General features: G+C 46.1%; 1 protein-coding gene across 9 annotated transcripts in view; it reads right to left on the bottom strand.

Moving 5' to 3' along the window:
- PKNOX2 (PBX/knotted 1 homeobox 2) overlaps positions 1-15,847 on the bottom strand; it is a 581,048-nt gene that overhangs the window by 51,677 nt on the left and 513,524 nt on the right. For 8 of the 9 annotated variants that reach the window (XM_063943772.1, XM_063943775.1, XM_063943768.1 and 5 more), the window contains one exon: positions 1,496-1,615. The exons of the other annotated variant lie outside the window; for it this stretch is intronic. In XM_063943772.1, the coding sequence (XP_063799842.1) occupies positions 1,496-1,615 (120 nt within the window). The remainder of the gene's footprint in view (positions 1-1,495; positions 1,616-15,847) is intronic. 9 annotated transcript variants of the gene reach the window in all.

Below are 15,847 nucleotides of genomic sequence, written 5' to 3'. Positions count from 1 at the left end.
CCAACCACCACAACCAAATTCTGAGACTACGTCTACTGGAGACAATTATAGTGCCCAACATGAAGCATGAAAAGAGGAAAATGTTAATTTCAGGAGCATTGGCAGGTGGGTCAGCGACACGGAAGTCTCTCCCTGAATCTGATGATCCTGCCTGTGTGTGGCTGGGAGAAAGCGCTCCTACATTGTGAGGCCGCAGTCCACTGCAACAGTTCCCTACTATATACATGAAAACTAATTTCCCCCCCGATTTAGGGAAAAATACATGGCTTCAGGATTCAGCTTTAATATCTCAGTAGTCAGTAACCAGAGTTAGGGTCAGTCTCACGGGGCGAAGGGGGGTGTTAGGGTTAGGCACTAAGAATGGGGAGTTAGGGTTAGGCTGCTGCGAGGGGGGGGGTTAGGGTTAGGCATCATCAGAGAGGGTCAGGTGGATTAGAGTACTTACCTACCAGGTGTCGGGATGCCGCTGTTGTTACTCTGACCTCCGGAGTACCAATCGCCGGGATCCCAATACCATCCCCCAACTGGATAGGGAGTTGGGTCCATTATCAGTGACACACACTAATTATACATTTTACCCAGTACATTCCCAACTAGCCACTAATACACTAAGGGGCTGTAGCTATAAGGTCAACATTAGGTTTAGGCCGTAGAATGGGAGGGTTAGGCTGTGGAATGGGAGGGTTAGGCTGTGGAATGGGATGGTTAGACTGTGGAATCATGGGAGGGTTAGGCTGTGGAATCATGGGAGGGTTAGGCTGTGGAATCATGGGAGGGTTAGGCTGTGGAATCATTGGAGGTTTAGGCTGTAGAATGGGGTGGTTAGGCTGTGGAATGGGAGGGTTAGGCTGTGGAATCATGGGAGGGTTAGGCTGTGGAATCATGGGAGGGTTAGGCTGTGGAATCATGGGAGGGTTAGGCTGTGGAATGGGAGGGTTAGGCTGTTGGACGTAAGGGTTAGAGTGGGGGTGGAGGCCTGGTAAATTTAGGCACTAAGAGGAGGGTAAGGGATTAGGGTTATAATAATACTTACTGGAACAGCTGCTCCATCAGAGGTTTGTGCTGGAACTGCTCCCCGTAACCACAGGGACCCAGAAAACACTACTGCCGCAAGGAGCAGGTAAGTCACCGCCAGACCCCAAGAGATGGTGGCCAGAGAATGAATGTCAACCTTACCTACCACACTGAGAGGTTTCACAGCTGCTAAAGTACTGAGCAATACTAGTGGGAAAGCACCAGGGGTATGAAGATTTAACAGTGCATTCCCATTAAGCAACCGCAAAAATATATATATGCCCCAATGATTTCCAAGACCACGAGGCTCGGGATTGCAGGCCAATTGCTAATGCAGTTTTCAGCAATACCATATAGGCACGGAGATTGAAGGTCAGGAACTGTAAGGAGGTAATGTACCTGTACGGGGCATTTCTACTGCCACAATGTGAGGGCTCAGGAAATTACGGCTTAGCAGGCAGAATAAGTGGCTCTTTCTTACCATTAGGTGCTGGAAAAGCCACGAACGCATTATGTTGGTGGCATGCTTCGGAAGGACTCCACGCTTGTTTTTAGACTTTTTATCTTCCCCATCAAGCAGAGAGGTCAGTTCCAGATTGACCTGCGGGACAGGAGAGAAGCTGGAAGTTTACAAACAGCAAATTTGTGAGTCCTCGGACAAAAAAAAAAAAGGGACAGAGGCCTTCATGTACAAGTAATCAGCAAGCTGTAGATACTAAAATCTGAATTATATAAAGGACTACATTTGTATGGGAAAAAGGGGTCTTCCCTGGAGATGCCCAGGCCTTTCCTCTGACGTTATACATATTCTGTCCTCTACCCCTATTTCTGATGGTGAGAGTATAGCAGTATTTAGGAACGAGTACACCTGCCAGAGATAAGTATAGTACAGTATGACAAAGGCGATATATGTATTATCGTAGTGATCATAGGTTCTGAAACTTGGTCCTCGGGACCCCAAACAGTTTTCCAGGTCTCCTCAAAGAATCCCAAGTGAAATAATTAGCTCCACCTGTGGATTTTTTCAAAAAGGTCAGTGAGTAATGAGTGCACCTGTGCACCTGCTGGGTCACCTAGAAAACATGAACGGTTTTGGGTCCTGAGGACCAAGTTTGAGAACCACGGACATAGATAATACTAAGAAGACCAAATGCTACAATCCGAGAATAACTAAGGGAGAACTATTGCACAAGCTTTTTGTGTGCTATTGTGTAGTCTACAATGTCTCCTCAATATTCCATGAATCTCGCAACAGATCTGTTTACTGGGAATATTGGGCCATATATCCTGTCGTCGTCCCCCCCCCCCCCCCACAGCTGAACGCTGCTACAACTGTGTGTAAGGCTGTGACACATCGGAACATCCGTGCGTCCAACCATTCTCTCTATCCATCCAGTAGTATCTATTATCTAGTCAATTCCAGAAATCCACTGCTGTGGAAACAGTATTGGTATCATTGTGTTGGTTAAACACCCTTGAAGCTGCCCCCTTACTTTCCAGTCCCTGCGCCAAGGCCTGCCGGGGCGCACTGTGCAGAAGTCCCGTCACATCCCCCATACGACCGCCTGTCTCTTTAGATCAAACCTTGTGCTTTGCCAGGAATGTCGGCGCACGTCGATACGGCTGAATATTTGGTTGCTGTAAATGAGGCGAATGCAGACGCACTGTTTACAGACGCTCTGGCTTACACTTGTTACAGGTGGACTGCTTACATTTGTGTACAGTATTTTATTGGAACAAGACGACGGATTGTTTCCTGCAGACCTGTGGTAAAGTCCGTCCTGTATCCCGATGGATTAGTTAGCGTTGTTGGTCTCAGAAAGACTTATCCTATAAGCTGCTCTATCTTCCCAGGAAGTCGGCCTTTATAAGGCAGTATGCGTTGTCATGGAGACCCCCTTCCCGGTCTCCTCACAATAGCATCTTGGTTTCCATGGTGATGGTGGAGGTAAAGTGAGAAAGACAATGTGCAAGTCCGATCACCGATAGATAATCCTGTGTTAGAGCCGCGGATAAGTCATTCACGTCGCACCCAGGTGGTGCAATGGAGGCTATTATTAGTACTGCAATGTGGGGACTGTGACAGACAGATGCTGGGAGCGGACATGTGACAAATACCAGATTTATGACATCATTGTTGGTGTGGATATCTGATGTGTCATGTAGCATTGCATTTATACTAGGGCATTGTGGGTGTGGCTATGAGATGTGATATGTATCATCGTATTTATACTAGGTTATGTGGGTGTGGCTATGAGATGTGGCATGTAGCATTGTATTTATACTAGGTGATTGTGGGTGTGGCTATGAGATGTGACATGTAGCATCGTATTTATACTAGGTGATTGTGGGTGGAGCTATGAGATGTGACACGTATCATCGTATTTATACTAGGTGATTGTGGGTGTGGCTATGAGATGTGACACGTAGCATCGTATTTATACTAGGTGATTGTGGGTGGAGCTATGAGATGTGACATGTAGCATCGTATTTATACTAGGTGATTGTGGGTGGAGCTATAAGATGTGACATGTAGCATCGTATTTATACTAGGTGATTGTGGGTGTGGCTATGAGATGTGGCATGTAGCATCGTATTTATACTAGGTGATTGTGGGTGGAGCTATGAGATGTGACATGTAGCATCGTATTTATACTAGGTGATTGTGGGTGGAGCTATAAGATGTGACATGTAGCATCGTATTTATACTAGGTGATTGTGGGTGGAGCTATAAGATGTGACATGTAGCATCGTATTTATACTAGGTGATTGTGGGTGGAGCTATGAGATGTGACATGTAACATCGTATTTATACTATGGCATTGTGGGTTTAGCTATGAGATGTGATATGTTGCATTGTATTTATACTATGGCATTGTGGGTTTAGCTATGAGATGTGATATGCAGCATTACATTCATGTGATGTCACTGTGGGTGGAGCAATATGTAGCATTTTATTTGTACTAGGTGATTGTGGGTGTGGCTATGAGATGTGACATGTAGCATTGTATTTATACTAGGTGATTGTGGGTGTGGCTATGAGATGCGACATGTATAATCGCATTTATACTACGTAATTGTGGGTGTGGCTATGAGTTGCGACATGTAGCATTGTATTTATACTAGGTGATTGTGGGTGTGGCTATGAGATGTGACATGTAGCATTATATTTATACTAGGTGATTGTGGGTGTGGCTATGAGATGTGACATGTAGCATCATATTTATACTAGGTGATTGTGGGTGGAGCTATAAGATGTGACATGTAGCATCATATTTATACTAGGTGATTGTGGGTGGAGCTATAAGATGTGACATGTAGCATCGTATTTATACTAGGTGATTGTGGGTGTGGCTATGAGATGCGACATGTATAATCGCATTTATACTACGTAATTGTGGGCGTGGCTATGAGTTGCGACATGTAGCATTGTATTTATACTAGGTGATTGTGGGTGTGGCTATGAGATGTGACATGTAGCATTATAATAAGAATTTACTTACCGATAATTCTATTTCTCGGAGTCCGTAGTGGATGCTGGGGTTCCTGAAAGGACCATGGGGAATAGCGGCTCCGCAGGAGACAGGGCACAAAAAGTAAAGCTTTCCGATCAGGTGGTGTGCACTGGCTCCTCCCCCTATGACCCTCCTCCAGACTCCAGTTAGGTACTGTGCCCGGACGAGCGTACACAATAAGGGAGGAATTTTGAATCCCGGGTAAGACTCATACCAGCCACACCAATCACACTGTACAACCTGTGATCTGAACCCAGTTAACAGTATGATAACAGCGGAGCCTCTGAAAAGATGGCTCACAACAACAATAACCCGATTTAGTTAGCAATAACTATGTACAAGTATTGCAGATAATCCGCACTTGGGATGGGCGCCCAGCATCCACTACGGACTCCGAGAAATAGAATTATCGGTAAGTAAATTCTTATTTTCTCTATCGTCCTTGTGGATGCTGGGGTTCCTGAAAGGACCATGGGGATTATACCAAAGCTCCCAAACGGGCGGGAGAGTGCGGATGACTCTGCAGCACCGAATGAGAGAACTCCAGGTCCTCTTTTGCCAGGGTATCAAATTTGTAGAATTTTACAAACGTGTTCTCCCCCGACCACGTAGCTGCTCGGCAAAGTTGTAATGCCGAGACCCCTCGGGCAGCCGCCCAAGATGAGCCCACCTTCCTTGTGGAATGGGCCTTAACAGATTTAGACTGTGGCAGGCCTGCCACAGAATGTGCAAGTTGAATTGTGCTACCAATCCCACGAGCAATCGACTGCTTAGAAGCAGAAGCACCCAGCATTGTTGGGTGCATACAGGATAAACAGCAAGTCAGATTTCCTGACTCCAGCCAACCTGGAAACTATATTTTCAGGGCCCTGATAACATCCAGCAACTTGGAGTCCTCCAAGTCCCTAGTAGCCGCAGGTACCACAATAAGCTGGTTCAGGTGAAACGCTGACAGCACCTTAAGGAGAAACTGGGGACGAGTCCGCAGCTTTGCTCTGTCCGAATGGACAATCAGATATGGCTTTGTGAGATAAAGCCGCCAATTCTGACACTCGCCTGGCCGAGGCCAGGACCAACAGCATGGTCATTTTCCATGTGAGATATATCAAATCCACAGATTTGAGTTGTTTAAACCAATGTGATTTTTTAGGAATCCCAAAACTACGTTGAGATCGCCCAGTGCCACTGGAGACATCAAAGGGGCTGTATATGCAGTACTCCCTTAACAACTTCTGGACTTCAGGAACTGAAGCCAATTTCTTTCTGGAAAAAAATCAACAGGCCGAAATTTGAACCTTAATGGACCCAATTTGAGACCCATATACACTCCTGTTTGCAGGAAATGTAGAAATTAACCTAGTTGAAATTCTTCCGTGGAGCCTTCCTGGACTCACACCCTGGCACATATTTTCACCTAAGTGGTGATAATGTTGTGCGGTCACCTCCTTCCTGGCTCTGACCAGGGTAGGGATGACCTCTTCCGGAATGCCTCTTTCCCTTAGGATCCGGCGTTCACCCGCCTTGGCGTCAACGCAGCTGCGGTAAGTCCCGGAACAGACACGGTTCTTGCCGAATCAAGACCCTTCTTAGTATCTCTTGAAGTTCCGGGAACCAAGTCCTTCTTGGCCAAACCGGAGCCACGAGTATAGTTCTTACTCCTCTCCTTCCTATCATTTTCAATACATTGGGTATGAAAAGCAGAGGATGGAACACATACACCGACTGGTACACCGACGGTGTTACCAGAGCGTCCCAGCTATTGCCTGAGTGTCTCTTGACCTGGCGCTTCAGGTGGGACGCCATCATAACCACCTTTGGTCTTTCCCAACGGTTTACAATCATGTGGAAACTTCCAGATTAAGTTTCCACTTTTCCGGGTGGAATTCATTTATGCTGAGGAAATCTTCCCAGTTGCCCACTCCCGGAATGAACACTGCTGACAGTGTTATCACATGATTTTCCGCCCAGCGAAGAATCCTTGCTGTCATTGCCCTCCTGCTTCTTGTGTCGCCCCGTCTGATAACGTGGGCGACCGCCATGATGATGTCCTACTGGACCAGCACCGGTTGACTTTGAAGCAGGAGTCTTCCTAGGCTCAGAGCATTGTAAATTGCCCTTAGCTCCAGTATATTCATGTGGAGAGAAGTCTCCAGACTTGACCACACTTCCTTGGAAATTTTTTCCCTGTGTGACTACTCCCCAGCCTCTCAGGCTGGTATCCGTGGTCCCCAGAACACAGTCCTGAATGCTGAGTGTGCTGCCCTCTAAAAGATGAGCACTCTGCAGCCCCCACAGAAGAGACACCCTTGTCCTTGGAGACAGGATTATCCGCTGATGCATCTGAAAATGCGATCCGGACCCTTCGTCCAGCAAATCCCCTGAGATCTGCCGAATGGAATCGCTTCGTAAGAAGCCACCATTTTTTCCAGGACTCCTGTGCATTGATGCACTGATACTTGGCCTGGTTTTAGGAGGTTTCTGACTAGGTCGAATAACTCCTTGGCTTTTTCCTCCCGGAGGAACACCTTTTTCTGGACTATGCCCAGAATCATTCCTAGGAACAGCAGACGTATCGTCGGAAAACAGCTGCGATTCTTGGAATATTTAGAATCCAGTCGTGCTGTCGTAGAACTACTTTAGATAGTGCTCTTCCGACCTCCAACTGTTCTCTGGAACTTGCCCTTTTCAGGATATCGTCCAAGTAAGGGATAATTTAGATGCCTTTTTTCTTTGAAGAAACATCTTTTCGGCCATTACCTTGGTAAAAGGCCCGGGGTGCCGTGGATAATTCAAACGGCATCGTCTGAAACTGATATTGACAGTTCTGTACCACGAACCAGAGGTACCCTTGTTGAGAAGGGCAAATTTGGACATGGAGGTAATCCTTGATGTCCAGGGACACCATATAGTCCCCTTTTTTCCGGTTCGCTATCACTGCTCTGAGTGACTCCATCTCGATTTGAACCTTTTATGTAAGTGTTCAAAGATTTCAGTTTAGACTATGTCTCACCAAGCCGTCTGGCGTCAGTACCACAATATAGTGTGGAAAAATAATACCCTTTTCCTTGTTGTAGGAGGGGTACTTTGATTATCACCTGCTGGATATACAGCTTGTGAATTGTTTCCAATGCTGCCTCCCTGTCGGAGGGAGCCGTTGGTAAAGCAGACTTCAGAAACCTGCGAGAAGATGTCTCGACTCTCCAATCTGTACCCCTGGGATAATACTTGTACTATCTAGGGGTCAACCTGCGAGTGATCCCACTGCGCGCTGAGACTCTTGAGACTACCCCCCCACCTTGAGTCCGCTTGCATGGCCCCAGCGTCATGCTGAGGACTTGGCAGACGTGGTGGAGGGCTTCTTTTCCTGGGAAGGGGCTGCCTGCTGCAGTCTACTTCCCTTACCTCTATGTCTGGGCAGATATGACTGGCCTTTTGCCTGCATGCCCTCATGGGAAAGGAAGGATTGAGGCTGAAAAGACGGTGTCTTTTTCAGCTGAGATGTAACTTGGGGTAAAAAGGTTGGATTTCCCAGCTGTTGCCGTGGTCCCCAGGTCCGATGGACCGACCCCAACTAATTCCTTCCCTTTATACGGCAATACTTCCATGTGCCGTATGGGATCTGTATCACCTGACCACTGTCGTGTCCATGACATCTTCTGGGTGATATGGACAACGTACTTATCTTGATGCCAGAGAGCAAATATCCCTCTGTGCATCTCACGTACATATATATAGAATGCATCCTATTAAATGCTCTATATGAATAAAATATTTTCAGTCAGGGAATCCGACCAAGCCAACCCAGCACTGCATCTCCAGGCTGATGGCGATCGCTGGTCGCAGTATAACCACCGTATGTGTGTATATACTTTTTAGGATATCTTTCCAGCTTCCTATCAGCTGGCTCCTTGAGGGCGGCCGTATCTGGAGACGGTAACGCCACTTGATAAGCGTGTGAGCGCCTTATCACCCTAAGGGGTGTTTCCCAACGCGCCCTAATTTCTGGCGGGAAAGGGTATAACGCCAATATTTGCTATCGGGGTAACCCCACGCATCATCACACACTTCATTTTATTTTATCTGATTCAGGAAAAACTACAGGTAGTTTTTTCACTCCCACATAATACCCTTTTTTGTGGTACTTGTAGTATCAGAAATATGCAACACCTCCTTCATTGCCCTTAACGTGTGGCCCTAATGAGAAATACGTTTGTTTATTCACCGTCGACACTGGATTCAGTGTCCGTGTCTGTGTCGACCGACTGAGGTAAATGGGCGTTTTTAACGCCCCTGACGGTGTTTCTGAGACGCCTGGACCGGTACTAATAGTTTGTCGGCCGTCTCACGTCGTCAACCGACCTTGCAGCGTGCTGACATTCTCACGTAATTCCCTAAATAAGCCATCCATTCCGGTGTCGACTCCCTAGAGAGTGACATCACCATTACAGGCAATTTCTCCGCCTCCTCACCAACATCGTCCTCATACATGTCGACACACACGTACCGACACACAGTACACACACCGGGAATGCTCTGACAGAGGACAGGACCCACACTAGCCCTTTGGGGAGACAGAGGGAGAGTTTGCCAGCACACACCAAAACGCTATAATTATATAGGGACAACCTTATATAAGTGTTTTCCCTTATAGCATCTTTATATATATCTCAATATCGCCAAAATCAGTGCCCCCCCTCTCTGTTTTAACCCTGTTTCTGTAGTGCAGTGCAGGGGAGAGCCTGGGAGCCTTCTCTCCAGGCTTTCTGTGAGAGAAAATGGCGCTGTGTGCTGAGGAGATAGGCCCCGCCCCTTTTTCGGCGGGCTCGTCTCCCGCTATTTAGTGAATCTTGGCAGGGGTTAAATATCTCCATATAGCCTCTGGGGGCTATATGTGAGGTATTTTTCGCCAAAAAAGGTTTTCATTTGCCTCCCAGGGCGCCCCCCTCCCAGCGCCCTGCACCCTCAGTGACTGCCGTGTGAAGTGTGCGGAGAGGAAAATGGCGCACAGCTGCAGTGCTGTGCGCTACCTTTAGAAGACTGCAGGAGTCTTCAGCCGCCGATTCTGGACCTCTTCTTACTTCAGCATCTGCAAGGGGGCCGGCGGCGCGGCTCCGGTGACCATCCAGGCTGTACCTGTGATCGTCCCTCTGGAGCTGATGTCCAGTAGCCAAGAAGCCAATCCATCCTGCACGCAGGTGAGTTCACTCCTTCTCCCCTAAGTCCCTCGTTGCAGTGATCCTGTTGCCAGCAGGACTCACTGTAAAATAAAAAACCTAAGCTAAACTTTCTCTAAGCAGCTCTTTAGGAGAGCCACCTAGATTGCACCCTTCTCGGCCGGGCACAAAAATCTAACTGGAGTCTGGAGGAGGGTCATAGGGGGAGGAGCCAGTGCACACCACCTGATCGGAAAGCTTTACTTTTTGTGCCCTGTCTCCTGCGGAGCCGCTATTCCCCATGGTCCTTTCAGGAACCCCAGCATCCACAAGGACGATAGAGAAATTTATACTAGGTGATTGTGGGTGTGGCTATGAGATGTGACATGTAGCATCATATTTATACTAGGTGATTGTGGGTGGAGCTATAAGATGTGACATGTAGCATCATATTTATACTAGGTGATTGTGGGTGGAGCTATAAGATGTGACATGTAGCATCGTATTTATACTAGGTGATTGTGGGTGGAGCTATAAGATGTGACATGTAGCATCGTATTTATACTAGGTGATTGTGGGTGGAGCTATAAGATGTGACATGTAGCATCGTATTTATACTAGGTGATTGTGGGTGGAGCTATAAGATGTGACATGTAGCATCGTATTTATACTAGGTGATTGTGGGTGGAGCTATGAGATGTGACATGTAACATCGTATTTATACTATGGCATTGTGGGTTTAGCTATGAGATGTGATATGTTGCATTGTATTTATACTATGGCATTGTGGGTTTAGCTATGAGATGTGATATGCAGCATTACATTCATGTGATGTCACTGTGGGTGGAGCAATATGTAGCATTTTATTTGTACTAGGTGATTGTGGGTGTGGCTATGAGATGTGACATGTAGCATTGTATTTATACTAGGTGATTGTGGGTGTGGCTATGAGATGCGACATGTATAATCGCATTTATACTACGTAATTGTGGGTGTGGCTATGAGTTGCGACATGTAGCATTGTATTTATACTAGGTGATTGTGGGTGTGGCTATGAGATGTGACATGTAGCATTATATTTATACTAGGTGATTGTGGGTGTGGCTATGAGATGTGACATGTAGCATCATATTTATACTAGGTGATTGTGGGTGGAGCTATAAGATGTGACATGTAGCATCATATTTATACTAGGTGATTGTGGGTGGAGCTATAAGATGTGACATGTAGCATCGTATTTATACTAGGTGATTGTGGGTGTGGCTATGAGATGCGACATGTATAATCGCATTTATACTACGTAATTGTGGGCGTGGCTATGAGTTGCGACATGTAGCATTGTATTTATACTAGGTGATTGTGGGTGTGGCTATGAGATGTGACATGTAGCATTATATTTATACTAGGTGATTGTGGGTGTGGCTATGAGATGTGACATGTAGCATCATATTTATACTAGGTGATTGTGGGTGGAGCTATAAGATGTGACATGTAGCATCATATTTATACTAGGTGATTGTGGGTGGAGCTATAAGATGTGACATGTAGCATCGTATTTATACTAGGTGATTGTGGGTGTGGCTATGAGATGCGACATGTATAATCGCATTTATACTACGTAATTGTAGGTGTGGCTATGAGTTGTGACATGTAGCATCGTATTTATACTAGGTGATTGTGGGTGTGGCTATGAGATGTGACATGTAGCATTGTATTTATACTAGGTGATTGTGGGTGTGGCTATAAGATGTGACATGTACCATTCTATTTATACTAGGTGATTGTGGGTGTGGCTGTGAGTTGCGACACGTATCATCGCATTTCTGGGAAGAAACCCTAGTCCTCTAACATGCAAGAAAGAAGAAATCTGGTTTTGTGAATATTTCGCTAAGATAATAACTAGAAATAATTGGTCTCTAATGTGGAATTTTTGTTAATTCATGTTTCATACAATATTCCTTAATAAGTGTAATAAGAAAAATAAATTAATTCACATGTGTACATGTGATATATTGATAATGCAGTGTTGTTATTGTCTGGTTAGAATACACAACATGTATAACTATATTTCCTATATAATTCTCATATGTAAAAGAAAAGGCGGCAAGAAGTCAGTACTATGAGGTAACAATGAGCTGGTGTCCCGTTCTGTAGATTATATGTGTATACTATAACTATATTATACATCACCAACACTGCTGTACTGTCATGTGTGTAATAGTCTAATCCGCATTACAGTGTAAATCACTGACGGAGGACTGACGTTACATTATTAGTTACACGATCACATTTATACACACACAGGCAATACAGTCCACAGAAGCCACCCGCAGGAAAAGAGACCCGGACAATATGGGAGAATCAGACTGTAGGGGGGGTATTGGGAGCTGGAATCAGGGACACAGAAGTGGCTGCAGGCTGACCTGAACCCAGACAGATCTCTCCTTACGCACAACTATAAGTAGCCAGCAGTTCTGCACGCCACGGAACACTCATACCAGTGAGTGCCCAGTTGCCGCCCTTTGCCATCCACTATGCCACAAGTGATATTGGAATGGAGACAGATAGGACTCTGAATCGCCTGTAGTTGCTCAAAGTTGCTTATTCGGGTTCCCCAAGAGTCATTCCAAACTGGGTGGCATTATGAGGCGGCAGTCCTTGCCCCCTGACCGCCACGGGGAGACAAAGCCAGGCCGATGTATCGATGCGATGGAGCCAGGAACTAGCTCATCCTGTAACCAATCATGTTCATGGTAAACAAGTAGTTTTAATTTATACCAAGTCATTTTACGCTATAGAGAATAAGCTCAATATCCCTGTCTTATAAAACTGAGCCATGTATAGCTTTATATGTACAGATGGAGCCATGTTTATTTTGGCTTTTCTGCTGCGCCTAGTCACACCATGGTTTATTAGCATAAGCATAACATATGCGATCAACATCGCGATGCGGTGACGGAGGCCCCCCGCGATACCTGTCAGGTGGTCTGTGGGGGGTCTCCGTCACCTCCCAGGGGTCCCCACACTGGCTAAACGCCGGGATGCAGCAGCAGGCTGTCCCCGGCGCCTCCTCCTCCCCCATGCAGTCGGAAGGACGTCCGGCTGCGTTGCTAGGGGGAGGAGGAGATTACCTGCCGGGTCCAGGGCAGCCTGAAGGAAGGTAAGCCGGGGAGAGGGGGGTCGGCGTCTGCGGCGGTGTCGGCGGGTTGCGGTGGTCGGCGATAAGAAGCCCATAGGCTTCTATAGGGTATCGCCATCCAGAGATGGCGATACCCTGGACGCTGAAAACGTGGCGGTAGGGTGTTAGTAAATATGAAAATGCGGTAAAACCCCTGTTTTCAGGGGTTTTACCGCATTTTTGCTTTAGTACATCCCGCCCACTAGTTAGATCTACTTGCTTCATTCCCATAACTGTAGGGGTAATGTTAGGAGGCGTCAGTGCTCGCAGCGCGGTCAGGCAGTTTATGAATGTCTGGAAGATACAGCCTCTGGTTTCAGCACTTGTCCAGAGCTCCTTTCACATGCAGCAGACGTACGGGGACGGACACTGCAGGATTATATTAGGCTCTGTTCTTATAAACGCCTCCCCGGTGGTCATATTAACATACAGTACAGCATTAATTTCATCATAAAAATGCTTCATTTGTAGATGTTACATGATTTTTTACCATGTACAATGCTGCAGCTAAATCACCAGAACGGTCGGCTTCGGGGCATCCTACTATGCGTTAGGTCTTTTTGTAATTGGATACAAATTAAACTCTTTGCCTGTGTGGTAAATTTCCTGCAGCTCAGCAAACAGAATCTGCAAGGTGAACATTAAAATATACATTTCAAATATTAATGACGCAATGTGGGAGCTCCGCATACGAACGTGCCCCTTGGTGGGTGATCTGTGGGGAGTACTTAGCATGCATGCCATACTGTATCCCACTAAAAAGGGTGTGGTATTGAAAGTCGACAGTAACTAGGTCGACAATGTCTAGGTCGACCACTATTGGTCGACAGTAACTAGGTCGACAGAGTGTCTCGGTCGACAGGGTCTTTAGGTCGACATGTTCTAGGTCGACAGGTCAAAAGGTCGACATGAGTTTTTCATGTTATTTTGGTGTAGTTTTCTTCGTAGAGTGACCGGGAACCCCAATTAGTGCACCGCTTCGCTCGCCATGCTTCGGGCATGGTGCCTTCGCTCCGCTACCGCTTCGCTCGGCACAGATTACCGTTCCAATCGTAGTCCACGTGGATCGTTAAGTATGAAACGGTTCAAAAAAAGAAAAAAATTATGAAGAACTCATGTCGACCTTTTGACCTGTCGTCCTAGAACATGTCGACCTAAAGACCCTGTCGACCTAGACACCCTGTCGACCTAGTTACTGTCGACCAATAGTGGTCGACCTAGACAATGTCCGGCTAGTTACTGTCGGCTTTCAGTCCAGATCCCCTAAAAAGTGCTTGAAGCGCCTATAGCCTAGTACTGTGAGAGCGCACGGTGACTGAGAACCTCGTCACTGTCATCCAGATTGTAATTACAGGCAGATGAGAATTCATGCTTCCATGTAACCCAATGACAGCTAATAGGTGTTAAAGAGTAAATATGGAACAATCATTGTGTATGTTGGACAGGGCAAACAGGTGAAATTCTACAACTGGCACAGAACAGTATATATTCAGTACCAGGTCAGAGGTGACATTTAAAACGAGACTAAAGGTTGCTAAAGTAACAAGTACGTCACTAGTTGAGAATACAGGGGAGAAAACCAAATATGGAATACATGATCTTCCCAAAGTAACACAATCTCAGCCAATGTTATTTATAAATAGCCGCTAAAACCTGCAGACTAGCGCCAAGTACGAAGGGCCGCCGCCAAAATGAAGAATACATTTTAACATAAAAATTTCTTTACAGTTTTGAATATGGCCACAGGAGGCGCTGTCCTGATATTTCCACATCTACACTGAACCTACATCGATTTCAAAATGAATAGAGGAATAACGTGATAACGATGTCAGATTTCATAACGTACACAATGGATCATGCAGATGTTTTACATATAACAGACGGATAACATGATGAGTGCATGTGTAATTCCGCCATATTGCAGGGATATAATCACCCTCTCTGTACACTATTATACGATTACACTATACTGGCGCCCATGTCAGGAATAGATTGTAAGATTATAACGTACGCACGTGATGACAGTATATATATATATATATATATATATATATATACACGAGCCAGGGACCTGCAGCTGTAGCCGTACTCCCATTCCTTTATCCATATACTAAGTAGTAAATGGAGGAATAGAAAATTGCTCCTGAATGACCTTGCATTTAACAAACTGCACGTCTCGGTCTGGTCTGTTGAAGCCATGAACACCCGATGCTGAGAAAGTCCTCGCCTTCGGAGAGGCCCTGTTTAGACGCAAGTCTGCGCACATGCTCTGTGGCCAGGATGGCGCGTTTGAAGTCTTCCATTCCCACGAGGCCTTTAGGAACTCACACAGACTCACCTCCTCTCGGCCCTTCCCAGGAGAACAATGAAAACTTTTTGATGAAATTGTGATGTATCTGTAAGAAAAGTTTGTTCTCCCGAGTGCCACTTTGTAGTCCAGCAGTTTCATTTATGAATGGGTTTCACCAGGCCCATCAAGCGGTTATGGACATAAACAAGGCTGGCATGCCAGACGTTTTTATGTCTCTTCATCCATCATTCAATTTCTTGCAGAGGTGAAACACAGGCCGCCAATTCCGAAAGTACGTTCCTCCTCAAAAGAACCGCTCCAAATGTGCTCTCTCCAGCTGCAAATAAGCTGGCAGCTCTTAGCAGGGTGCCTGGGGACAGCTCCTGAGACACAGAGAGCAGCACACATTTGCAGGGTGGTCCCTGCGGGCCTCAGATGTTGCTCTCATCATCACACGTTGTCTGACAATCTTTGTTGCTGGTGGTGTACAACGAGTAAACTCATGTCTAGTAGCAGCAAACAGACCTGCTGAGGTCTGACCTCTTCTCCCGTTGTGTCTACCCATAGATTGTAAGCTCATATGAACAGCGACCTCTCCCCTTCATCCTCTCTACATAATTATGCTAACTGCACATTGTATTTATGTATGTATGTGCATTTATATACTGTCTGTATTGATATCTCCCTATGTATCATG

The sequence above is a fragment of the Pseudophryne corroboree genome, chromosome 10 (assembly GCF_028390025.1).
Source record: "Pseudophryne corroboree isolate aPseCor3 chromosome 10, aPseCor3.hap2, whole genome shotgun sequence".
NCBI lineage: Eukaryota > Metazoa > Chordata > Amphibia > Anura > Myobatrachidae > Pseudophryne > Pseudophryne corroboree.
This window is presented reverse-complemented; position numbering and strand designations above follow the sequence as displayed.